This window comes from Rattus norvegicus, chromosome 9, assembly GCF_021556685.1.
Source record: "Rattus norvegicus strain SHRSP/BbbUtx chromosome 9, alternate assembly SHRSP_T2T, whole genome shotgun sequence".
NCBI lineage: Eukaryota > Metazoa > Chordata > Mammalia > Rodentia > Muridae > Rattus > Rattus norvegicus.
Genome location: NC_141542.1, coordinates 105,446,717 through 105,474,070, shown reverse-complemented (window position 1 = coordinate 105,474,070; position 27,354 = coordinate 105,446,717). Strand labels below are relative to the sequence as shown.

Genomic DNA, 27,354 nt, shown 5'->3' with positions numbered 1-27,354 from the left:
TGTAGATGACACAGGAGATCAAGGACAAAGTGCTCACAGATGACTGGTGAGACATGCGTGCCACTGTCATAGCAGCCCATGGCACCATGCTCCCAATGGAGCATGGGCACCCTGGGCATTGAACCCAGCCCCTGGCTTTCACAGAGGACCTGGAGATGGCCACAGTTTGTGCCCCCTCTTACCACTGCTGATGGCTGAGTTTGCAATGACTGTAGCGTCACTCCACTGGTCGGCACTGGAGACTGAGTAGGAGCGCTGGTGCATGCCATCGGGTCGGCTGTTGAAGGAGACCAGGCTGATGCCGCTTGCCATCTGAGACCCAGACGCACTAGTGACATTCCCTAGGAATAAACAAGTCAGGTGAACACCACGCCGGACTGCAGTCCACAGAAGCCAGCGCGACCTTGTCTGTGGGGCTTCCCGCTGGCACAAGTACCTGACCCCTGCACGCCGCTGACATCCTGCCTACTCAGTAAGTCAAAGGAAGGTTATGCCCAGCACAAGATCATAAGGAAGAGTGGGACACTGTGGCCCCCAATGGTGCCCCGTTGAGCAAGTGTGAAGAAAGGCTGAGGGCAACTGCCTGTAACTCCTTCCCAAAGGCAAGCGGCCCTACTGCAATCTCTAGAGACAGGAGAACCAGTGAGAACAGAACGAGCCACCACAGGGCAAAAAGAGGACCATGGGAGGCTGGTCATACCAACCTACCCACACAGGCTCACCCACTGGGAGTCAACTGTCTGCTACCAGGGGACGCTGCTCATAGGACAACTATCCCTTATAATCAACACAGAGGCGCCACAGTGAGACCCTGACTACCGACTCTGTAAAGGTTTTGAAGAAGGAAAGTCACGCGGTGGCTTCAGGGCTCATGGAGGCTGTGAAGAACGGTTCTTTTGTAGGCATGATGATCTCAGTCAGATGCCCAGTTTCAAAACACCTGATTGCCTGGTCACACCAATTTTAGACTCAACACAGTAATTAGCTGTGTTTCTCCTAGGCTTAGGCAATCACATCCACAGCTTGTGAAGGAGTCAGAGAGAGAAGCATGTGGCCCTGTGGAGATGTTTTGTTTGATATTTGATTTGTTTGTTTTCTTAAGGCAGGGTCTCTCTACATTGCCCTGGCTGTGCAGGAATTCACTATGCAGACCAGCTGACCTCAAACTCGCAGAGAAGGCTTGCACCACCGTGCCCAGCTACTAGCTTCCTATTTTTGAACTTTCCTAGTTGTTTTGGTTCGGAACTGTTTCAGGGGAAGGTTGTCTGGCTGTGTGTGAGTGGCCCATCAGTAGCGCCCAAGTCTGGCCAAGCAGAGGCTTTAAAAATCAGGCTTCTGATTTCGACGGATAAGGGGTAGGGCTGAAAGAATATAAATTCTCATGCACCTGCATGTGCATCACTCTCACACACACACACACACACACACACACACACACACACACACACACACACACACCAGTGACTTAGTGGTGTGGTGAGAGGCAGTACAGAGCAGAATACCACAATGTGCTAGTAAAGACTGCTGGTTATATCTGTCCCATTGCTGTGACCAAACACCTGAAGAAGCAGCTTATGAGAAGTAGTTTGTGTCTGATGACAGCTTGAGGGGACAGTCAACTGGTCACATTTTAACTACAGCCAGGATACCGAGGGCATTTCTTCAGCCTGGGGCTACAGATCACGAAGCAGTGCCACTTGCACTTAGGGCCCACTCTTCATCAACTAAAACCCAGGCTACTGATGTCCTCACACACCCAGATGATCCTATAGCCCCAAGTTCACACTAACATAAAGACTTCTCTCCATTAAAAACAGAAGCACAACAGAACACCAGCTCTTCGCTGTTGTCTGAACTGAGGGTGGTTTGAATCTTGGAGGGCAAACCACCTGTTCACGTCCAGACCAAAACCCAGAAGTGACAGCAAAGAGAAGAGCTGAGGGCCACAGACCTTCCTGTTCACGGTGGCATCCTGGGAACAGAGAAGCAGGAGGCCTGAGAGTGTCCAACTGCGGAGTCCCTGACAACCCAACCCCCACTGCTCCTAGGTGCTCCAGAGCAAGGAGAAGAGCAGGGCAGGGATGTAAAGGAGGGACGGCAGACAGACATGAGGAGTCACTTCTGGCTGCTTCCCTGTTGGTATCATTCCCACCGGCTCGGGTCCCCACGCTGTCCAGTGTGGTCCTCTTTTCCCAGGTACTCTGATGCTATACATCTACCCATCTAGGCCTTATTTACAAAAGAGCCACCATACCTACCCCAGTGTGTCCCCTGGTTCACTCCCGAGTTTATCCCATGAGGTCACTGCAGATAGAAGCTGTGTGATACGGCTGCCTTGATGGAAGAGCTACGCGTGACTGTTGGGTGTGGTGGAGCAAACTGACAGCTACAGTACTAAAGAGGTAGAGGCAGGACGACGGTGAGCTCCAGGCCAGCACAGGCTAGGAGGCTCCTTCTCGGAAGGATGAAGTATGTGTGCAGAGTATTGCATGCCTCAAGGAAAGAAGGGAGACTCTTTGGCCTTCGAGCTCCTCTGAGTCCCTCCGGCCTAGAGAGACTCATACCAACTAGCACCATGTGGAGATGACTCTGCCTACACATGCTTTATGCCACCTTAGTAACTGAAAACAAGTGTGCTCATCTTCTGGTCCACCACGACAATGCTCAATACCAGCCACCGCTTGCTTTGTCCTTTCTCAGGTAACAGCACTGTGATGGTTTCTTAGGGTCTGCATTGCTGTGAAGAGACACCATGACCAATACAACTCGTACGCAACACTTAATTGGGGCTGGCTTAAAGGTTCGGAGGTTTAGACCACTACTGTCAAGGTAGGAGAATGGCAGCACCCAGGGAGGCATGGTGCGAGAGGAGCTGAGAATTTTACATCTTCACTTGAAGGCCATTAGAAGACAGCTCCCACATGGTTAGGAGGAGGTCTCACTGCCCACCCCCACAGTGACACACTTTCTCTAACAAGGCCACCCTCTTAATAGTGCCACTCCCTAGGCCAAGCGTATTCAAACCACCATAGATGGTTAGTTTTAATGCCATTTTGACAATCTAGAATCACCTGGGAAGAGTGCCAATGAGGGCTGACCTGTGTGTACATCTGTGGGGACTATCATGGTGGCTTTAATTGATGGGGGAAGGGCCAGTCTGGGAGTGGGGGGGCTCTGTTCCCTAGTTTGGGGCCCTGGGCTGTGAGAGGAGTATATGAAGTCTGCTGAGCGGTAAGGATGGGCGCATTCATCTCCCTGTTCCTCACTGTGGCCTCTTGCCTTACCTTCCCTGCAGCGACAGCCTGGAAGCCAGAACTGTGAGCTGAGACAAACCCTTTCTCCTTGAAGTAGCTTTTGTCTTGGCATTTTATCACAGGGACGGAAATGAAAAAACTCACAGGCATCCAAACTTTTGACACCATCATCAACCAAGACTGAGAACGGGGTAATCGAGTTACGGATAAGTGGATAAAACTGCAAAAAGCTTGTGGGGCTTTGTGTTCAGAGGCATTCATAACTATCTTCAGCCCCGTGTGACCTGGAGGCTGGAAAACCTTGCCGAAGGGTGGGCCTACAGACAACCTGCCTAACCCTTCCCAAGCCTTCATCGCTGCTAGGGAACAGGCCTTGGGGAGGGACCATAAGCACCTGAACCACAAGTCCACCTGAGCTCGCAGAAGCAGCGCAAACCTTCAAACGGAGATGTCTGAAGGATGAGCTCAGTCAGGGCCGCCAGGGCTTCATCCGGTGGCAGGATGCTGGAGAATGACGGCAGATTGTCTGACGGTGTACACGCTTACAGACAGCACGGGACAAGTCTGTTCACGCATTCCTGGCTGCTCCTCTCGGCTGCAAACCTCCTGCTGTTTGTCAAATGACATTTAAGCACCGGCCAGATGTATTAAGATGCTGGTGAGGCAGCTCTGGGTTTAGCAGAGCTCACTTTATGAGCAGGAGGGAGGCTCGAAGGAGCCGGAGGGGACCGAGGTGGCCAAGGAGACCTGTGCCCAGAACGGCTCTAGCCATCCTGGCTGCTCTGAGAAAGCAGGTTCTCAGCAGCCCTCATTTACCCAGGCACCCCAGATCCCGGTGGAAGACTAAACTGACTGCAGTTACGAAGGCGGAATTCTGAGCTGTGTGCGTGGCTGGAGTAGTAGCCACGAAGTGCTCGCGGATAACATTCTTAATTACGCGCAACCATTTTACACCCTAAGTAGAGTTAGATTTGGGGATTTTATCTCAAAACAACCCAGGTTAGCAAGGGGTTCAGCTGACAAAGACATTTGCTCTCTGATGACTTGAGTTTGATCCCTGGGACAAACATAAAGAGAGGAGAGACCTGGCTCCCTCAAGTTGTCCTCTGATCATAAAATGTCTCCCGCCAATAAATAAAAACTTAAATTTATGGCTTCTGGCATCACTTGGCTAATGGGAATGTCTGACAGCTGTGGTCCTGGCTTTGCCCCTGACACAATGAGCAGAGCAGCATCACCTGACTTATCTGGATGCCCGGGCTTTGCTATCTTCTCAGACCCCTGCCCACTGGTTCCTACTCTTTCATGACTTGGAGTTCAACAGTTTTCCAAATACAGAGAGAAATATCCCAGAAACCAACAGTTCTCATTTCCTTTGGGATTACACTTCTTTTTTTTTTAAATATGTACTAATTTATTCCATTTTAACATGAGTTACAACTTGTACCACCAATTGTGACACACACACACACACACACACACACACACACACACACACACACACACAAAAACAAAACTGTTTTCTCTGTTGGGCATGGCAACATACACTCAGCACTCAGGAGCCAAAGGCAAGAAGATGGCTGGCTGCAGGCTTGATGACAGCCTGGTCTACACCATGAGCTCCAAGCTATAAAATGGGACCTTGTCTCAAAAACAATGACAGCACATTAAACCAGATACCCTCGGGGGTGATGCAGATGTGTATCTGTCCAATTGAAAATAAGAAAGATATGAATACAGGAAATGTTTCTATACTTAATATACTGTTCAGAAGCCCGTAAGCAGGCACTGCCTTTAAATATAAACATGAGGAGAGATATTAGACCTGGAAGCGAACCACTGCCCAAAGCTGCACACAACGATGGAAGTGGGAGTTTGCCTCGCAGGGCCAAGAAGCATCTCCAGTGCACACACTTCTGGCTATTTCTATCCCTTCTGCCAGGCAAAGGAACAACCCACAAAGCTTAGGGTTTACTGAACAATGCTTTGTACCTATACCCATTTCTAACTGTATCAGGACACAATTTTTACTCTAATTGCCTTTCTGTTGCTATAATAAAAATTCACAAACCAAAAGAAGCTTAGGGGAAGGAATTTCTTTATTTGTTAATTCTGGGTCACAGTCCATCACTGAGAGAGGGCAGGAACTCAAGCAGGAGCTTGAGGCAGAAACCCTGGAGGAAAACTGCTTACTGTCTCACAGACTTAGTTAGCTTTCTTATACAGCTTAGAGGATGGTGCTGCCCACAGTGGGCTGGGCTCTCTTATATCAAATAATAATCAAGACATCCCCCACAGATATGCCGACAGGCCAATCGGATCTGGAAAATCCATCAGTTGAAACTCTCATCCCTAGATTTTGTCATACTGACTAGAGCAGTATCTAATTTATTTTTTAAATATATACCTGCAAACATGTAACATGTAGTTCATTTTCCATTTCCAAGGGAGCCCAAATATTACTATCCCCCGCGTACACTGTTCACAGGGGAGTAACTAGCAGGACCTACCAACACCACATAAGAAACTTACACTTCTGCAAACATCTATACACACAAGGAGTAGCGTGCTTAAGATACTTTTATTCTTCAAGCACTTGAGTGCTAGGACTCTCATTGGGTGGCAATTCACTTCATGCTGGCAAGTTATTAATTAGGCCAAGAAGCAGGAGTCCTTATCTGTGAAGGACTGTGAAGTCAGTCTGTATCTGACTGAGAGCTAAGGACCTTGACCTCAAGCCCACTTAAGCCAGAAGTATGTATAAGCACTGTCTCAGACACCTTCAAAGCCAGGCTGAAGTATACCAGTGATGTGTCTGTTGGCTGGCTTTGCTCCCTATCCTTAAGTTGAAGGGTTAGGGGCCCTAAGCCTATCTGGTGCTGATGTTGCACATTTAGTGAAACCTGTAACTTCGCCAGCTATGGCTAGGATAAGTCCCGAGCTCTTGCTACCCAGTGTTAGAATTTCAAGTGTGATTGAGCTACAAACAAAATACTCGAGGAGTCCTGCAAGACACAGTCACACTCCCAACCGAAGCTGCCAGTGTGCAGAAAGCCATACCAACCCACAGCTTAAGGAATGCCCTGCAGAAAAGTCTAGGGTAGGTCTTGGCTGAGGAGCAGACTCTTAAGATCACAGGCACACTCTGTCAGACAGCATTCTGCTGGCATGCCTGGGAAGGTGACATAAAGTTGGGGTCTGTGGGATGTGGAGGAGTCTGCAGCCCCACAGCTGGTACCCACTGGAAGCCATATTAGGTCTCCTCTTTGAGGGGATGGAAGAGGGACCTGGTGGGTTCTGATGTACAAAGCTCAAGCCAGTCACAAACAATGGTCTGAAAAGGAAGTGTCTACTCCTTGAGACCAAGTGGCCACTGGAGTCCTTGGAGCTGAGCCTACTGGAACAAGGCTGGCACGCACGCGTGTGTGTGCCTGCGCTCGCTCGCTCTCTCTCTCTCTCTCTCTCTCTCTCTCTCTCTCTCTCTCTCTCTCTCCCTCCCTCCCTCCCTCCCTCCCTCCCTCCCTCCCTCCCACCCTCATACTCTTGTGGCCTCACCGAACTTCTGTGCCCTACTAGTCTCTGTGGGCAGGCAGCTTTCTGTGGACCTTGGTTTTCCTTGAAACTTGTGGGTGTGGCCACCAACACCTTCTCGTTTTGTAGCTTTTTTCAAGGGTGTCTGCAAACTGATGACAGGAACAGTGTTTTCCCAAAAGGGCAGAATTTTCTACCACCTGTGGTAATGATGTCAGTTTCTCTGGCAAAAATAGGGGTGACTGGCTCCCCCACCCCCTGCTACAGAAGACTGTCCTGAGTTTAGGGTTCTGGGCTATATGAGCATGTTATGTGCTGTGCCATCTTGAGAGAACTGGGCCTGGGGTGGTGTCAATGCTGACCTTCTGGCTACTGCTGCTTCTGGGATGGGCTGTAAACTGTCCTAGCCCACAAGTCTTACCAACTATGTAATGGGTTGGAGCAGAAGGAAGAGGATTCCTAGGTTGTTCTTGCCCTGATGCCTTGTCTAGTCACACTCAGGCCCTGTGCACCAGGCACGGACATCCTCAGCAAACCTGTCATCTAATTTACCTGAAGGAGTCAGACAACTATAGGGTCCTCCATTCATGCCGAGAAACAGTAGCCTTCAGGGAGACTGAGGGGCAGGGGGCTCGCCCTGCTGGGAGGACCCGGAAGGCCTCCCTTGGAACCTTGCAACATTGACTTTAGACTCTGGACAAATGGAGGGTGAGCAGAGCCTGCTGAAGAAGAGACACTGTACTCTCACAGAGCAACCTCACTGACTTATGTTAGCTCCACAGAGTGCTCCAGTCTGGTTCACTTCTCTTAAGGATTTTCCCTCTTCGCTCACCCCTCCCCCAAAACAGGTCCACACATGCCCAGGTAGGTTCAGTCGCATCTCCCCAGAAGCATAACCACAGACGTGCTCCACTGCTCTTGCTCTTCAGAGTCTCATGTGGATGATAGCGGCTGTACCCACTGTCCAAGGGCGCACGATCGCAGCTGTCACCTACGTACTACCGAGAATGGAGGAGACACTGACCAGGGTACGAGGATGAACGGCAGGCAGACCACGGGGCAGGGGGCAGCAAGGCAGACCACTCAGGCTGACATCGGACTGGGTTCAAGGGGCATGTCGCATCCTCGGGATGCTAAGTCAGAGGGGCCACCCTTGTGTGCGCTGAAGGCAGCAACAGGAGGGACCTCGGGGCCAGCGACGGCCACCTGCATTCAGCTATACTTCAGAATACCTCACTTCCTTCAAACGGTTTTAACAACTGGTTGTTTGTGTGTCTGGGTGCATCCTTGCCCTAGCGTGTAGCTCAGAGAACACTGAGGTTTTGAGAGTTGCTTCTCTTCTTTCACCGTATGGGTCCCTGGAATCAAACTCAGGTTGTCCGTCATGTGGCAGGTGCTTTGATCCGCTGAGTCACCTCCCCAGCTTGGGTTTTGCACTTTTTACACAAATACTGTATTGGTCACATTTACACTCCCCGCAAAGTTAAGAAAACAAAAACCACTGCCCAGCTGGCTTGTGAATACAGATGCGGCTTCAAAAGCAGGAGCTGGGACAGCAGAGGAAACTTCCCAGCGGTGAGCCCCAGGGCACGACCCTGCTCTGAACAGCCCGAGATGCTGACTTCTCAATACGGTCCCTGAAGTACAAACTTGCCTTTTCATCTGGGAACTTCCTCCCAAATATTACCAAGAAACTCAGGGGGGGTGGGGCTGGTCAGCTACCTGGCCAGCTCAGGGCTCAGGGCGGGCATTTCCTGGAACACCCCCTTCCGGGATCAGCTGGTGCTGGCCTGATTAGCAGGGGGCAGCCGCATTACCATGCTAATCCTGTCCCCCAGCGCCTCTTCCTTGATATGGATATGTGCGTGTGCTTAGCTGGTCCTCTTGATGAGTACCAGCTTCCCCATGTCAAAAGCCCTGATATTCTCTCCAAAGAATAATTTCCCTTGTACTTACCTCCCTAAAGTGTAAGAGTTGATTTGAAAAGATACTTACCTCCACCATATGCTATTTTTCTTTAAACAATCTGCATTTCAAAGTGAATATGGCATTTATATCTGAATGCGCATCAGTATGTTGCCCGAACTGATCTCAAATGAGCGTGAAAAAGATGCTGCTTTTCTATTGAGCGAGGATGTTTTCATCCTCCAAATGACATCAAAGGCAGAGTCCCTCTTTTAAGCTATAGGCTTAGTACATTAAAAATAGCCTGCTCTGATTAAAAAAAAAAAAGTACATCCTGAGACGATGGCTTTCTGTGGCGTTCAAGTGCACGTTCATCAACAATCATCCCTTTAAAACACATTTTCATTACCGTTCTGTTTCCTGTCTAGCTTCTCAAGCAGGCTGCAACTTTACCAAAGAGTTTAATGAAGGTGCATGTGATTGTGCGTGTGCATGAACCCAAAGTCCTTTGGCTTACTGATTAGTAAGAATGAAACAATTAATTGCTTCGGTTACTGAAGAGATGGCCATGAACTTCCATGCGTGCTGGGTGAGAATGAGAAGCTGGAAAAAGCCCCAAACTGGGGCCTTCAAAGCAACAGTCAGAGAACTCATCTTGGGTCCAGGCTCCCAAAGCTGACACGGGGCACGCAGGAAAACCCGGTCCCCGAATCACTGCTGGACGACAGGGGCTATTCCAGCGGTCATGGCACTTTAAGATAGGCCTTGACCATCTGCTCTGTCCTCTAACTACAAACCAAGAAGAACATAATTCATGACAACGCTACCATAAAACGTGAGATATAAATGATCTGAGTGCCTGTGAGAGGAGCTGTTTGCTCCAGTATTTGCACTGGAAAGCTGCCTCCTTTGGCAACCAGAATTTTTGTCTGACAGAGTTGTTCTCCCCGAGGTGATGTCCAGCATCATCTTCTGAGGTGCGAGAGCCCTGGCCCTGCATGCTACGGCTCCTGTTTTGTAGATAGGTGCAATTTAACACGCCCATTACTGAGACACAAAGCTGGGATTACTCGCCGAAGGGTACATCTTTCTGTTACTACCCTTTTCCAATTCTGTTTCTCAGAGAAAGAAAAGCCAACATAGACCTGGGAGCGGTGAAACATATCTGAGCAACTACATTCTCAGGATAACCACACTCAAAAGTCAAAAAACCTAGAACTGGAGAAGTTGAGACGGTCCCTAAAATCTGCAAACAGCTATTCCGAGTCCGGTTTCTCTTAGTTATGGTGCCCAAGGAAAATTCCGAAAGCCTATTTTATTGCATAAATTCCTTAAAGCCAGTTTTGACAAATGTGCACTGTGGATTAAGTCCATCAGCTTTACGGCAAATCGGTCAGCATTTACTGCACAGACGTAGATGTTTCCCTTAGCTGTCACCATGGAAAAGATACACCATACATCCTTTAAAAAACAAACCGATGGTGTGCATGTGTGTGGGCACACGTGTGAAGGTCAGGGGACAACTTGTGGGAATTGGTTCCCCGCTTTTACCACGTGGGTCCCAGGAATTGAACTCAGGCTGTGGAGATTGGTGGCAGGCACTACCCTGAAGAGCCCTCGTGTTGGTCTGTGAATCATCTTTGACAGGAACGGTTTCCTGACACTGTCACACAGCCGTTATCTTATTTCCTGATCTAAACCTTCAGTTCGTTGATTCAATGGAGGCCACTGGCATTACCTACTTGTGGGTAGTTCTGGTTGTTTCCTCAGTTTCCCATGGTCAGACACAATGTGTTGACAGATAATTTACAGTTTTAGGCTTTCCGAGGATAACTCCTCAGAGGGGTCAGGGCTGCAATGAGTGGCATAGACCTTTCTGATCTACACTTCAGATCATTCTCTTAATAACCAGTGCCCCAAAGAAGATTGGTCAATATTTGAACAATGCAGACCATATTACAAAGCAATGGACGTGATAAGGCCAGCAGTAAATAAGGAAATGGTCAAATTGTGCATGGTACCCTGTGGCCAGCCAAGCCTCTGACTACCTCAGGAGTCGGCAATCCCATCCGCAGTGGGTTCTCCTTCCTCTGGTTTATTTACGTGGTCTTTAGTCAAAGTTTCAAAGTGGCTAATTCTTCAAGGTGTAGAGGATCTGCGTGTGCGCCTTGCTGGTCTGATGGCCTTCTCCCACTTGCTGTTGGTGCCTATGCTTGCTCTGGGGCCACAGTTGGCTTCACTTCACCTGAGCTCACTAACTCACCCTGTGATGTCACCAAATGCATTGGTCAGTGCTTTGCCAACATGGCCAGAGGTTCAGCTTCTAAAAGGAGAATAGAATAAAGAGAGGGAACACATGTGTGGGACACAGGGAGAAGTGAGGACTGCTTCCTGGCAGTGGGTGACAGCAAGCGAGAGTCCCTAGCAGCTGGTCTTCCTCAGGATGGATATATCAGAGTCGGTACAACTCAAGAGACGGGCTGAGCATCTCAGAAGCTGAGTTTCATTCTAAGTGGTTTGATTTAGAAATAAACATGTATTCCCAAGGCAAAACCTTCTCCCTGGCACCGGCACTCAAAGTTCAACCTTACAAACCCTTCTCCACTTTGCCAGTTTTCACCTGCTTACTGGCACTTGCTGGGAAAATCCTGAGGGTGTTTGAGGGAAACCATCATGAAGCTTGCTTGGCAGCAACACACTTCGGGTGCACATGACATGACCAAATGTACACGCAGGGATGGGATCATTACACAAGGGGTATTAAAACCTGGGCTTTCTGTATAAACCAATAGCCCACAGCCATAGTCAGAAAAGTAGGTTTATAAAACTTCCCGGGGTGTTCAACTTCCAAAGAACCAAATGTTCACCCTTAAGTGCCACGCCTAAGTGTTCTTTAGTATGTGTGTATGTCTGTGTGTATTTGTATTTTTTGCTTGCACACGTATGCATACCACATGCATGTAGCGCCTGCAGCAGCCAGAAGAGGGCATCAGAACCCTTGGGATTGAAGTTACAGATCACTGTGTACTGCCATGTAGGGTGCTGGAGACCAAAAGCTGGGTCCTCTGCAAGAGCAGTCAAGTATTCTTACTGACTGAGCCGTCTCTCCAGCGCCCTTTAAAGCATTTCTTCCTTTACGTGATCAGTGCAACAGGTGTCTTTTGCACAAAATGTACTTTGAATTTACAGTATTTTTTTTGAGGGGATCTGGCTATTGTCCCTCCAGGGTGGACATGGTGGCCCAGTGGCTTTATCATTTCCCTAACCCCATCCTCCCAGCCCCAGTTCTTGTAGCTCACATCTTTTTCCCCCATTGTATTTCCTTTACTTTGTTTTTTTTTTTTCTTCAGATTCTGAGTATCTAACAGCCTTGCAGAAGACAACTCACTGCTCGTTCACATGGGTGTTTGTGACTCTTATCACTGGTCTCACCCACTTCTAACCTGTAACTCTCTTGAAGCTGACAGAACCAACTTTTCCAGTCCTAGAGCTATTGTAGAAGAAGGTCTTCGCTCCTGGTTGCTTCCCAACAGGTGGAGCACAGCTACCAGATCAAAGCCAGCAGCCCTTCACCTCCCTCACAGAACAGCTGGCTCAGGATGGGCAGTAACTCACGTCATGGACCCAGTGACGACGCAGGCGGCACAGAGCGGCTAGGAATACTTGGGGTTAGAATTAGCACAGGAATGAGGGCGTCTGTGGTTTTCCCCCATGCTCTAGGTGTATTTGAGAAAGATAAAACTATATGTATGATGGTCACTACAGAGCAACCAGCCAGGAGAACAGGACATGGCAAGATATCAGGATGGCTTTGAGCGACTGTCCTGTACCAGTGTGGGGAGGAAGGTAGATTGAAGACGCAACTTTCTCTGAGCTCCTCTCCAGCCAATGCTGAGGTCTGCACACTGGCTTTTCCTTCTAGGAGGCTGCTGGGGCAGTAAGCGGGATCACGGCTGGCTTTCTGCCTGCCCCAGGCTAGTCTCACTGGTATGCCTTCTGATTTCAGTGGAGAAAACGCTGAACCCATGCTTTTGAGGTGAAAAGTTTCTAGAGCTGCTTTTACTTACTTTCGGGCTCACAGGTTACTATAGAAACAAGTAGTTCAGGACCACAACATCCCCCGTACCCTTTCCAGGGAAATCCCATAAAATCAGGTCGCTCTGTCAGAACTTACACAACATAACACTTTACTGTTAGTTCAGGTTTCCGGGAAGGATCTCCCTAAGTTGAAGGCATTTTCTTGTTTCCTTAGGAATTGCACTCCAGTGTTACAGCAGAGGTCATGCCACTCAGGAGAATCTAAAAATGTCCCCTTCATTACTTGTTACTTGCATCATGAGGAAAAAAGAATCTTCTTCACCAAACAATTATTTTTGCCAAAATTTAACTACTGAATACCCATCACAACTTATTCTAATAAATCTGGCTTCCAGAATCCAGGCATCATATGATTAAATTAGCATTTTTTATTTTCAAAAAAGGAAAGTAATTCCTAACCAACAGCTTTGGGTGACACGTGTTCTTTCATGTGCCTGAAGGGTGTCCATTCATGTGTCCATTTCTGTAGCAGAGGGTGGAATGTTGTTACCGAAGTCCAAAGCATGGGGAATTCTGGGTGAGCAAGGAGGGCTAGGAGAGGCCTAGCTCAAGGGCCTTGGGCCTAGTGCCATTCTACAAACAGGCAGGGGACCAGCAGACCCGTGCTGCCCACCCATACTCTGGAGTTATTAAAATGTTTTCTAGACCATTTGAAACTAAACAAAGAAAAACTTTGTCTCTCTGACACAACAACGGATCTCATTTGGACGCTGTGTTATTATTTTTTTCTTTAATAGCTATTACCACTGTAACAGCAGCTTAGCGACTCGTCTGCAGCGTGAGCAGTTTTGATAAACAGCCTCTGTGGGCCACACAACGGGGATAATGTATCCTTAAGTACCGCCAATGAGCTGCCATTCTGCACAGCCAATTACTTCTGTGCGTCTGTCACTCAAAGGAAAAATGACTGAGCCCATTAGATCAAACCTTTGTCACTGTTCCTAATGCACTCTTAGGCCTCATTAATCTCCGGGAGCAGCAACAGAGCCGCCGGTGCCTCGCTGCCTCCCCCGAACAGGCCCACGTGAAGCCTCTCATGTCTCCCCCAAGTGCGCGCGTTAATCAAGCTCTCCTTATTGCCCCGGTCCCTGTCACGGCGGAGAGCGCTCCCTCTTAAATGCTCTCATTATGACCCATCCTTAGAGCCGGCTAAGTGGAAAAAAAGAGAGAGGGAGCGAGGGAGGAAGAGGACGGGAGAGAAAGAGAAGAGAGCAAGTCCAATCCCATTAATATTCATGACAATAATTAGTATTCTAGGTCACTGAATATTCATGCTATTAGTTTGGTTTTTTTATGGGTTTGCTGGATGTCCTGATTGCTGAAGTGTGGAGAAAACAGCATGCTTGAGACTGTCGATGTCAACGGCAGTTCAATACTCCACACACATTCCCGTCCACCCTCCCCCACTCATCCACCATACTCAGAGCATCAGCTCAGCCCTCCTGCGGGCTTGGCCTGCCTCCAACTGCTGGGGACCTCAAGTGGGGGAGGCGGAGGAAAAGGGGTAAGGGTTCCTCTTATAAGGGTCGAGGTGCCAACCTGGGTATCATGGAAAAAAAAAAAACATAATTGCAGAAACCCAACAAAGACACATGGTACGAGGACAGAAAGATAAGCTGTGGTCCCAGAACAAAGATGTCGCAGCCAGAAGTCACCGACAAATTGATGATAAGGTACGGAAAGGTCATGAACGCCCCAAAGAACACTTTCTGGGCCACCTAGCACAGCCATGTAAGTAAGGCGCTTAGTGGGGGACAGGGTCTAGATATGCCATCTGTCCACTAGCAGGCATTTGAAAGGCCAACTCAAAAACATCTCTCAGCCACCCCTTCCCCTCCCCAAACTTTGTCAGGAACCAATGAAAGGCCCTGGAAGTCAAAGAGGCCAGAGCACAGAGGTTAGAGTCAGGGAAGCTGAGGTCTGCACTGGAGGGCAGGGGATGGGGTTCAGTGTAATATTTTGGATTCCAGAGTGGCTACTCTTAGACATACGCTTCTCTATTTTGTATAGAAACATCAGATAACCCCAGGGCTGAAACAATTTTATCTAGGTCACATGTGTGTAGCTAGATTTACCAAAGCAGGTTAGCTAAAACTCATTAAAGAAAACATGTAAGGGTATTTCAACTCTTTCTCTGGAAGGATTTTAGGAATTAAACTTGGGGAGACTCTCAAAATGCAGCGACTGATAAATCACAGTTACCATGGCAACTCAGGGTCCCTCCCATAAGCTCCCTGCTAAAGGATCAGAAATGAAGCTTCCACTGGGCATCCTGAGGGGAGCCACCTCAGAAGAGGGAAAGATGTGCGGTGGAAAGGATTTCAGCCAAATATGAATAATTTTTTTCTAGACGCTTCCATTTTACCACTTATTTTTGCTGAAGCAGATCCTTACGTATTTTTACCAAAAACATATTCAGACAGAAATATTCTATCTGTAACTAATGACACTGGCATCCAACCAATTACTTTTAAAAACTTATTATTCTGCTCTTACTGGCTGGCAACAATCAAGTTCAGAGTTGGCTTCTAGAGGTCAGGGTTATTCTGAGAGGGGCGGCTCACTCTGCCCCCAGTATCCTGCAGCAGGGGCACTGCTCTTACATGCCTACAAATGGTGGTTCTCTCAGGTCAGGACTGCTCTCCTGTCTGGGCATCTCTTAGGTTTTTTGTTTGGTTTGCCATCCAACTCAGAGTTTGACTTTCAGACTGCCCTGCTCAATGGTAGTGATTTCTACTGTAGTATCTTTATCAGAATTGTCTTTACTCATGCTTATTTCTACTTGATTAAAAAAAGCTTTAAAAATATTATTTATTTATTATGTGTAGAGGTTGAGAATGACTGGTGGGAGGTGGTTTTCTCCTGCTTGTGAGCCCTGGGGACTGGACTCAGGTCAACAGCATGGCAGGAAGTGCTTACCCACCAAGCCATCATACCTGTCCACAGGTTGCTGTACAGCAAGGGTGACCCAGGAAGTGTGTCCCACCCAAACCAGCTTGTGCGGTACTGGGAATCAGAGTCTGCACACTGTGCGTTAGGCAAGCACACTGCTAGCCGAACTATAGCCCCAGAAATATATGAGGAGCAGGTGGGAAATGCCCAGCATGAGGAACGCACAAAACAGGAGGTACGAGGGTGACGTATGAGGGTGAGGTCTAAGGGGTTCACTAGGAAGCTACCATGACAACGAGCTTTTCCCACCTCTTTCCCAAGGACATGGGAAAACTGGACATAAGATTATAACAGCATTTCAACATTCCCATTGGAAAAAGAAAAAAAAAACCTCTAAATTTAAACAAAGTTATAAAATGTATAAAAGTAAACAATAACAACGTATCTGAGAAACATAAATGTGCTGGTATCCCAAATACACAGAGAGACGCAACTCTAGCCAGGTGTAATGGTGCACCTTTAATGCCAGCACTTGGGAGGCAGAGGCGGAAGACTCTGAGTTTGATGCCAGTCTGGTCTACATGGTAAGCTCCAGGACAGCCAGGACTACATAGGGAGACCCTGTCTCTACCAAACAAATCAGAATGAAACAAAAAGAAACTATCCAAAAATAAACAACAAAATAATAACACATAAAAGAGCGAGGGCAACAGAACCAGGAGTCTGCCAGCAGCAGATGAGCCAGGCCCCATTTGCCCCCTTGATACCGACTGATATCTGCAATGGCCTTAGCAGTGTGCTTGGCACAGTGACCCCACTGAGGTGGTGGGCTCCTGAAGGGATAGCCTGGAACTGCTCCTCTCAACCCATCTTCAGAGCAATCATCAGGGATTGGCACATAACAGATCAATTTACCATGGAGGACGAAAGACACAGGAAGAAATAATTTATCTAACTCATAAACTGGATGGGAGACATTAAGTCGGCCCAGAACAGAGGTAGGCAGGCACTGTGGTACCGAGTGGGTATTCTTCTATTCATGAGACATGTCCTGCAGATGATCCAACTAACAGGACTTGGATTACATGGCTGGATATGAAAATACAATCCAGGGGCTTTTGTCTATGGAACCACTGAGATCACGAAAGAAATTTCCCTGGAAAAACATCAGCACGGTGACTTGAAGATTTGAAGATGGAATGGATTAACAGACTCTCTAGGATCTGAATGAAGAAGACCACTAGGCATAATCGACTTGAAGAAACCCAGAAAGAGCAACAAGCCCCCTCCCCAGCCATGGCCGTGATTAAACCCAATGTTAGGGACTAGATCCTACACTGGTTAAATAAACTATGTGTGGTGATACATGACTATAATTCCAACACTTGAGAGGCAGAGGCAGGAGGATCAGCAATTCAACATCATGCTCAGCTGTGCACTGAACTAAGCTAGTTCAGGCTACAGGAGACCTTGTCTCAGAAGAAAAAAAACAGTCAGCCACTCTGAGATGATTAGGTGGCATATTTTTCCCCCACCCCGTCACCATCATGAGATGATTAGGTGGTGTAACTGTTTTTCAGTCGCTGCCATGAGAAGATTTGGTCATGTAGTTGTTTTCCAGTTGTCCTGAGGGTCACAGGAGAGATACTAGAAATAGGAAGCAACGGCTTGGGAGACTTGGAGGTCATCTTGGGGTATTGAGGCGTTCACTGCCATACTGAACTAAGTCTGATGTAACACACTGTGGTAGAAATGCAGCATGAGAAATCCCACAGAGAACAGGGGATGGAACAGAGCAGAACCCCCAGAAAGTGCATTTCCTCATGATTTAGTTGTACACAGGGAAGATGCAGAAATAATGAGGATCATTCAACAGAAAGGACAGGAGGTGTTTGAATTGACAATTTGCTGATTATTTTCTATCAGATATAATGGATCCAAACAAATCGAAGGTGAATTAGATGTTAATGATACTTTTTAAAAGGGTTTACTAAAATAATAATAAAACTTGGAAATAAATGTCTATCGGCTGCAAACAGACTTCAGATCACTAGAGGATTTTTGAACAGTTCAACGTAAGAAACCACAGATGTCAGTCATAATTGGAAGACACAGGAAAAAAGAGAAAACTCTATGAGTAAATATAAGACTGCAAAAAGTAAAATATTTAAAATGTTTGCATATTATTAAAATACCAGTATCCTTAATATATAAAGAGCTTTCCCATATCAACAAGAAAAAGAACCCATCAAAACACATACAAAGAAGACACATAAAATAACTAACTACAAGACATATACATGAGCAATAAGCCCAAGAGTCACTCAGCTTCACAAATGACGGAAGAGGCTAAACTTTACACCCAGCATGGGGCATTGATTTTGAAAATGACAGGTAAAAGCAGTGACAGGTGGGTACTTTGTAGGAAATATTTGTAGAGGTTATTTTGGAAATATACACCAAGAACCTGACAGAGAGCTCACTGGCTGAGCCACAGTACTGAAGGCTACTGGTTGCTGGAGAGTAACTGCAGGCTTAGTGTGCACACACCCCAGGTCAGCCAGACAGAATAAGTGAATAACAACGGAACCACCAAATGGAACCACCCTGGGAACCAAGCACCCTCACCTAGTTAACCTCAGACTCTCAAAACTGAAGCCAGTAAAACTCAAGGAGTAAAGAGTACTCTCAATTACCATGTTCAATTAGTCAGCAAATAGCTACAAATAACTATTTTTAGCTCAAAGTTCATCACATCACTTTTCCACGTTGCTGTTCCTCACACCAGAGTGTTTTATAAATAACAATTTCAAACCCAGGGAACTCAACGTGCAGAGTATAATTTAGAGTCTAAGAGCGCAAACCCAGCAAGTGCCTTGATTTCTTAAGCGAAAAGCAACACGTCATTTTAAATTAATGTCCAGATGTACGAAGTCAATTCGCATTAAAGTTTCAAAATGTACTGGTGGAGTAGCTGTCTCTCGCAGTACTGGACCCATAATCTGGCCTTATACCCAAGGACTGGACAGGCAAATACCCAGTGATGTGGTCTGAGGTCTCACCTAGTCTTCCTGGAAGCAACAGCATCAACCTTATGCCTACTGTGGAAGCCTAAGCCATAGTTCCTGAGTATGACGGGGACCCTGAGGGACTGTGACTAATGTCACACCCCTATCTCCCTGTCCCAACTGACATCTGCAGAGCTAACCAGGTGGAGGAACCGAGTGGAGGGTTGGAAAGATCCAGTCCTAAACCTGAGGGGAGTGACTATGCAGAAGGTCTGACTCTTGCCTCCATCCAACAGCAAGGCTTTTTCTGTGAAGGAAACAGGGGTGAGGACATAGAGCCCATGCTCTTAGCCCAGCATTTGGTCTGGTGTGCTACCTGGGACTAGCATCAGGTGGTGTAGCATTCGAGAACTCAAGTCTCAGGAATAAGAGGTCTAAAAACCTTGACTGTATTCACTGTTTCCTAGCACATGCATTACTCTTTCCTTAGGTTTCTGCAGGTTCTGCACCCCCTCCCCTCTCGTTAAGTCCTGTGCCCCCTCCTGTCCTAGAGGTCCCAGCCCTTCCACAACTGCCGCCCTGGACTTCCTGTCTTTATCCTGAGGACCGGGAGTGCTCGGCTTTATACTCTGTGTCCCTGGGTTTGGGAGCATTGGGGACGCTACGAACTTAGCAAGTGACTTCAGTCAGGGCCAATCAGAAAGGAAAAACCCCTGTTACTTTTTTCAGTTTAAAAATAACTTTCCAAGTGTTCCGATCCCTTAAAATGTATCTGGCAGGTGTTCCAGGAAACTCCCACTTAAGGGTTTGTCAAAATGGACATAAGCAAAGGCTCGTTGCCACGACTGAGTCGTAGACAGTTGCAGTGGCCTCAGTAGGTGACTGCCATGTACAGGACAAATTCTGGAGGCCAGAGACTCCAAAGTCACACTGCACATAACGGAAGTGGCCACTGATAGGTGTTTCATGACTAAAGGAAGGGTGATGCCATGTAGCGGAGTATGGAGACTAATGCTCTAGTCATTCTTGACTTGTTCTTCTTCCTGGGGTACCATCCTCCTCCCTCCCCACCCAATGTTGTTTTGGGAGTGAGGAGGACAGGTCAGAGAGGGCTGCAGAGCAACAACCTCACCTTTCTGGAAGAACTGGTCCTCCCCTCAGGAGAAGCCAATTTTTCGTTTGATTACTAACTGCCCCTAAAGGTACGGTCCCTGCCCCTCTCACGGTCCTCCTGTCTTTGTTAACACGGGTAGGTAGCCAGGCAGACCTGGGGATTGACTTGTTCAACACCACAAGATACCAGGAGGCACTGTCTGGGAGCCATAATGAGATTCTTTGTGGCACCCCACTTTTACCAAGCAGTGCCATTCACCCCTGTGCAGTCATTACACTGACTTTAAATAACCTGGTGTCTCAGAAGCGAGAGAAGCCTGTTGTTCCAAGAAGCTGACACACATGCTAACATCTGCAGAACACCCCTCCCCCACCAAGACTGAACTAAGTGGGAGAAGGAGCTTTATGTTAGTGGAAAACAAGGAACCTTCCTGAAGAGACTCCACATGCTGAGAGAAGACCCGAGCTCTTCATCTGGCTCCCCTTGAGAAGCAATCACAGGAGAGCCAAAATGGCTGCCAATCACCTACAAACGTGACTCGGGAACGACAAATAAAATGCCAAAGGCTGTGATTGCACCGAGGCTGAGAGGTCCCCACCACACCAGATCCTCAGAAAACAAAGGACAAAGCTGTTTAGCTAACGAGGGTGATGCCAGTGAGAACAGCGGCGGACAGCCTGTGTGTGGTGCTCACGGTTTGACGTGTGTAACTACAAGGCATTCTTTTACAGCGGATTCCTCTACCTCAGAACGACCTTAACTAGCTGATCCACATTCGCAATTGCTCGGAACGCCGCCTTGGACATTTATGCTTGTGCAGCTCTGGTTTGCCCGCTGCCACGCAACACAAGCCCACCTGAGGCTACACCATCTACCTGCGGCAGGAAGTACTCGGCTCCTCGGGTGCAGCCAACGCTGTGAGCTTACCTGAATTTGGTGAGATGTGTAAACTGCTCATGTCCTTGGCCAGGCCATTGGTTTTGGGACTGGAGATCGGCGCACAGGCTGATGTGGCTCGGGGCGGCCTCTTCCCCGGCACCTTCACAGTGGTTCTCAAGAGGTCTATCTCTTTGCCATGGACGTTCTGCATGTAGTCCTGTGTGAATGTTAATAGCCAAGAGATTAGAGAAAAGATGGGACCCGAAGCCCTATCCATGTCATGAGCTATAATCCTGTGGCTGCCATTTTTATCTGTAGGATGTGGGCAACTCTGTTCTTATTTAAACCCAGGCTAGACATCTACATGCTGACTTAATCTAGGACTGGGAATGGGGAAAGAAGCAATCATCACAAGATCTTAGATTCGAACTCTCGCTTCCTGGATGCAGTTTAGGAACCTGGGCTGGTGCTGTGAATTCTGGGAAATAGACCACAGGGATGGGGAGATTCATAAGAACAGTGTCCACAATTTAAGCATGTAACTGAGTTGTGCTGGCTAGTTTATTTGAAAGGAGGAACCCTCAGTTGAGAAGATGCCTCCGTGAGATCCAGCTGTAAGGCATTTTCTCAATTAGTAACTGAAGTCGGAGGGCCCAGCCCATTGTAGGTGGTGACACCCCTGGGCTGGTGGTCCTGGGTTCTAGAAGAAAGCAGGCTGAGTAGGCCATGGGGAGCAATCCAGTAAGCAGCATGCCATGGTGTCTATATAGGCTCCTGCTTCCAGGTTTCTGCCCTGTCTGAGTTCTTGTCCTGACGTCCTTCAGTGATGAACAGCAATGTGGAACTGTAAGCCGCACAAAACTTTTCCTCCTCAACTTGCTTTTGTGGTTACAATAGTTCATCACAACAACAGAAATCCTAACTAAGACAAAGATGGGAGGTGACTGGAGGACATGAGGGACCAGCAGCAGGGTTTTAATGATAGTAGTAACAGCAGCAGCAACAAACAGTGCACTTGCAGTGGGCGCTCACAAGAATGCACAGGTTTGGGGTTGGGGATTTAGCTCAGTGGTAGAGCGCTTGCCTAGGAAGCGCAAGGCCCTGGGTTCGGTCCCCAGCTCCGAAAAAAAAGAACCAAAAAAAAAAAAAAAAGAATGCACAGGTTTTCCTATTAACATCAGAAGCTACTCCTGCAAAGTCACCAGCTCCATCATTTAACTGTGAGCTGAGCAAGGACAACACCAGCGGCCACACCAGACTGCATGGGAAAAGCCCCCGAGTCCTCAACCCTGCACAGGGCCTTGGTACAGGCAATGGAAGAGAGCCGGGAGCAGGAGTGGTGGCCTTTCCCAGGGAAGAGTAATTGTTGTTCAATGCCAATGGTCAGCCCTGAAAAGATTCAGATGAGTAACATTATCTGGACTTAAGGCTTTATCTGGGGATGTATATGCATAATCAGATACATATACGGGTGCGATAACAACTGATGAAGAGAGAGGCCTTGACACTGAAGGAGCCGTGGGGCTTACGGGAGGCTTTGCGGGAAGGAAAGGGAAGGGAGAAATGTTGCGATTAAAATACAATCTCAAGATTAAACAAACAAGACTGCTCATCCTGTGCCTCCCATAAGAAATGGCCCAACAGGCCTGGTCTCTGGTTTGGGATGCTGCTTGGGAAGGTTGTGGGGCCTTTAGAAAGTGAAGGCTTCCTGGAGGAAATGAGTCACCAGAGACAGGCTTTAAGGCTGAATGGCCTTACTCCCTGTTCCCTCTGCTTCCTGAGGACTGCTGCAATGTGATCAGCAGCCTCCTGCTTCTGCCGAGCTTTCCTGTTCTGACGCACACACTGGGTCCCTCTGAGCTAAAAGCCAGAGCAGCAATCCCACCCTTCCTTCTCTTGCTTCTTTTCAGGCAACTGGTCATACTTCCCCGAGTAAGAAAACAGAGGGGAACAAAAGCCTAGAAACGAACCCACCAGACCCTTGGCTCCTGCGTGTTGGTAGCCAGCAGCTAGAGACTCTCAGAGGGTAGCCTGGGCTAAGTCATTTAACAACCCGTCATACAATGGAGCAAGCACAACACCTGGTTACAGCATGTCAGGTAAAGCTGTGTGTGCGTCCTGGAAAAGTGGCTGTGTGCCAACAGCTTAGCTCAGCTGTCAGGCTGTGATGCTCTTGGGAGGTGGTGAGACTTTAAGTGATGGGACCTAGGGGGCTAGTTAGGTCACTAGAGGTGTGCTCTCGAAAGGGACACTGGGGGACAAGCCTGCCTTCATTCCGTCTATCCTCCCTTCCCTCCCAGATTCCTGCTGCTGTGTGGTGATCAAGTATCCCTGCCACCATGTGCTTGAAGCAACAGGGTGAGATGACTGAGAGCTCAAGTCTCTGAAACTACAAACCAAAATAATACTTTCTGCCACCAAAGTTGGTGATCTCAGGAGTGTTTTGTCACAGTGACTGAAAGGTGATACAACAGTTTGGAACATGGTCCTGCCAACTCTCTCACGTATTACTGTCACCGCCGCCACTACCAACCCCATCATCACTACCACCACCACCATCACCACCACTGTCTCAATGAGGCTGCTTGTCTACAGACACAGCATTTCACAAACCCTGAATGTGCTGCCCCATCACACATCAGACAAGGATGGTCCTGAATTACTCTGAGACAAATAATGTTCAGGTACTTTAACAGGAAGTGGGACTAGGAAGGAAGCAGGACTCACGGTAACCCAGACATCTGTGTTGTCCTGAGTCACTACATTCAGGCTGGGGGACCTTTAGGAAAACTGACCATCTACCTTCCAGGGATTCTGAGCTCCTAGCTGTGCAGCTAACAGACGCAGAAAGATAACCCACACAAGCAAAACCGGGAGGTCAGAGCTTTAGTCGGCCAGAGGTCAGCAGGGCGACGTGTACTGATGGGAGTGGTGTGGGAGTCATGACAGGTCTGTCCTCACTCCTGGGAAAGAGGCAAGTCCCCTAATGTAACTGCAGTAGAATGGCCACGGCCTAGCAGACCAGGGAAGCCGCCTATGCTGGCCAGCCTTGACTGCCATCTTGATTATGCTGAGAAATGTGTAGGACAGAGATGCACCGAGCCTCAAGGGATGCTGTCAGGAAGTGCTTGAGGACCTGGCTGAGGTGGGAGCCCTGCCACGAACACGGTGGCACTATGGGTAAAGCCTTTGCAGGATTTATTTTCTGCTTCCTGGTCACCGCAATGTGAGGTACAACGACCATGCCCCGCCCCTGGGATGGTAGGATGTGGATCAAAGGTGGAAGAAATTATCATCATCAGGTCAGACACTGAAGGACAGTGTTTGTGGACTCTGATGGGGAAAACCAGCACTGCAGACAGCAAGCGAAACTCGTGTCTCTTAGGGAAGAAAGGGACTCCAGCTAGAGCAGGTCTTCAGAAAAAAAGGCTGTTCTTCTCGTCTCTAGGCCTGCCATGAACACCCACCACACAAGCCCAAGCTTCCAGAGTTGTGCTGGCAAACAGAGAATTCCTTCTTACGCAGTTACTCCTCTAAAACACCAACTTGCTGTAACTTTCTCCTTTAATGCCTATTCTTGACAAATTAAAATACAATAACAGGAGTGTAATTGAGCATTTATTGCTTATGAGTTCCAAAATGAGGCTAATCAGAGAGTGACTAAGCCCCAGCGTGGGCTCTTTTAATAGGCATGTTTTAACATACAATAACCAGGATATTTTATTTAAAATTATTGTAGAAATGTACAGTCTGCTTTCTAGATCTGAACACGACGAGGGAAGACATTTGTCTTGAGCCCAGCATGGGCTGGCCGATCTATCCCCCCCCCCAATCCCCTCCCCCGTTAGACGCTGCAGCCTCAGAACTGGCTGGAAGAAACTTGAGTATCAGAGGGGCTGCGAGGGTGGCTCGGTTGGTGGCCTGCAGCATGTCTGCCTATGATCTCGCTGCCAGGGAGGAGGAAAGCAGGAGGATCTTTGGGTTAGCTGCCCAGCCACGATTATGTTCCACGTGGGGAAAAAAGTGAAGGAGACACCCGACTTTGACCTCTAGCCTCTGCAGGTTTGTGTGCACGCACATACACACCAACCAACCAACCAACCAACCAACCAACCAACCAACCAGCCAACCAGCCAACCAACCAACCAACCAGCCAACCAACCAACCAACCAACCAGCCAACCAACCAGCCAACCAACCAGCCAACCAACCAGCCAACCAACCAGCCAACCAGCCAACCAGCCAACCAGCCAACCAACCAACCAACCAGCCAACCAACCAGCCAACCAACCAGCAACCAACCAACCAACCAACCAACCAGCAACCAACCAACCAACCAGCCAACCAGCGGAACCCAGAACAGTCACTCCTGTATTCCATGCTGCCTCGCTTCTTCTCCCAAGGGTTCCTGCTTCTGCAAGAACATCTCTGCCTTTCATCTCTGCCTGGCTTGGTACTTGAGGAATTAAAGCTGGGATCACTAAACAATGTGCTGTCTTCAGAAGCAGACAGGATGTGCGGATCACGGGTGGGTGTGAGGCAGGGACCTCGCTGGGTGAAATAAAGACAGCAAGCTTATTTTGATATGCAAATACCACTCAGCTACCCTTCTCCATGTTAGCTGCAGAAAATGCTGATCGAAGATAAAAGAGGGGAAAAAACCTTTAACAAGGCATGAGGGTAATTCAAAGCCAAGTACTTTTAAACAGCACTTAACAAGTCCCTGGGGCCCACTCAAGAGCCAGGCCCCCCAGAGGTGCCATCTCCCGCCCCTCAACAGCTTGAAAAAGTAGTAATTGCAAACCTATTTGCATTTTTCTCCTCAACTTGTCCACGCTTATCATGTGGATTCTTTTTTCCAGGCCGGCACCAGAGCAAAGGGACCCGTTCCTGAACGCGCCAACAGCTCGGCAGCCATGCTTGCTGTCCCCCTGCGCCCGCGCCTGCACCTTTGCCTTCCCCTGTTTTTTACATTTTGCTCCTAATTACGTTGCATCTATTGCCGTACACTTAATTAGCTGCATTAATGTGATTTCTTTTCACATAGTCAAGCAATTAAGAGCTATGATTGAGTTTCATTCAATTAGCCTCAACAAACATGCTAATTGATGTCCCAGATGCAAATGAGGTGCAATGAGAGAGACCTGCTCGCAATTGAGAACCACGTCAGAGACCCAGAGCTTTCAGCTTGCTGACAGAAGCACAGTTTAACGTGGCTCTTGCCTTCTGTATGGTGGCCTTAGGAGAAAGACGAGGGGCCATTAGCGCCTCCGTGTTCCAGATCATTCCAGATATTGAGAATTCACTGTTTGGCTGCTATACAATGTGGACTCACACTTCACAGTTAGGTGTCCCTGGATTGGAAGGAGATCAGCTGGGTAACATTTGGCTGCTGCAGACCGAGTGCTGCACAATTCCCATCAGCAGACAGTTACGAGGCTGTCAAGAAAATTTCCCCCAAGAACCTCAAAAGCAATCCAAGCCATCCCCGAGCATTCTGTGTGCGTGATAGCCTGGACGGTCTTCGGTAAAGGGGAAGTTCATCTTCGTCACCTCTGGGGCATTTGGCACTTGAGTTAAGCACAAAATACAGCAATCCATCAATAGTCCCTAAAAATATTCTTAGCAGATCGATTCTTGCTGCCTTGCGTCTGGAGGTTACTTTCAGATGTCTGTGAAGGATGGCTGGCTGATGCAGTCACGGGGTTAGCCAAAGCAGTTAACATGATCTTGAAGCCAAAGTGAAATGCTCAAACTATGATCTGTACCCCCAAACTACATCTACCACAAATGCAAGGCCTGGGGACACCATGGCAGCTCTTTGCTGCAGTCCAGTCAAGACAATCAACCAATGCCACTTGGTTTAAACAGAAAATTTTTAAAAGAATTACAACGCTTAAAGACAAATGGCAGACAAAGTAAGCCTCTGCTGTAGTTAGATTTTCCCAATATGCTCTGGGCTCTAAGTATACAATGTGTTGAGAAAGCTGACACTTTGCTACAATATAAACACTGTTTCAGATAACTTTTACAGACTGTTGAAATTTGTTTTCTTTTTAAATTACACTTACTATCTTTATGTACTTCTCTCTGTCTCTCTGTCTGTCTCTGTCTCTCTGTGCTGTATAGGTCAGAGGATAACTGAACTTGGGTCCAGCAGAAGGCCCCACCTGGTGAGCGGCTACTCACTAGCTTTACTTAAGGGCACAGCCAATATAACCAAACCATCCTCTTTCTGTAATTTAGCTTAGCAATCTTCAAAGTGTGATCCTCCATGCCTGTTAGGGGATCCAAAAGTCAAGGAGCAGTTCAGAAGGGCTCTCCGAGGTAATTTGCTTTTTAATTGTATGGAAATTTTGTTCTAATGTTGCAAGAGTGACAGGGCAATTTACCTAGGACAAAAAGCTACTTTTATTTTCTGAATTTCAACCAGAAAGGCCTTCTGTGGGTCTGACCGTGACTGGGTGCCTTTTGGAATTGCCAGATAAACTAGCCTTTTTTTTTTTTTTTTTTTTTAAAGTGAAGCAATGTTTTTTCATTTAACAGAAGGGCTGTCACACAAAGGCTATGGTTATCTCTTAGGAAATTAAGGGTATTCTCTTGAAAAAATAAATAAAACGAGTCCTTCACAGAAAATAGCTGACAGTATTAGCGACTAATGAAAGAGTTTGAGC

At 47.9% G+C, this 27,354-nt stretch overlaps 1 protein-coding gene across 30 annotated transcripts in view; it reads right to left on the bottom strand.

Moving 5' to 3' along the window:
• Positions 1–27,354, bottom strand: part of Agap1 (ArfGAP with GTPase domain, ankyrin repeat and PH domain 1) — a 435,485-nt gene that overhangs the window by 128,262 nt on the left and 279,869 nt on the right. For 16 of the 30 annotated variants that reach the window (NM_001401593.1, NM_001108230.2, XM_087566482.1 and 13 more), the window contains 2 exons: positions 20,730–20,898; positions 183–341 (listed from right to left, as the gene is read on the bottom strand). In NM_001401593.1, coding sequence (NP_001388522.1) covers positions 183–341; positions 20,730–20,898 — 328 coding nt within the window. The remainder of the gene's footprint in view (positions 1–182; positions 342–20,729; positions 20,899–27,354) is intronic. The other 14 variants (XM_087566489.1, XM_087566493.1, XM_087566487.1 and 11 more) reach the window with 1 other exon arrangement.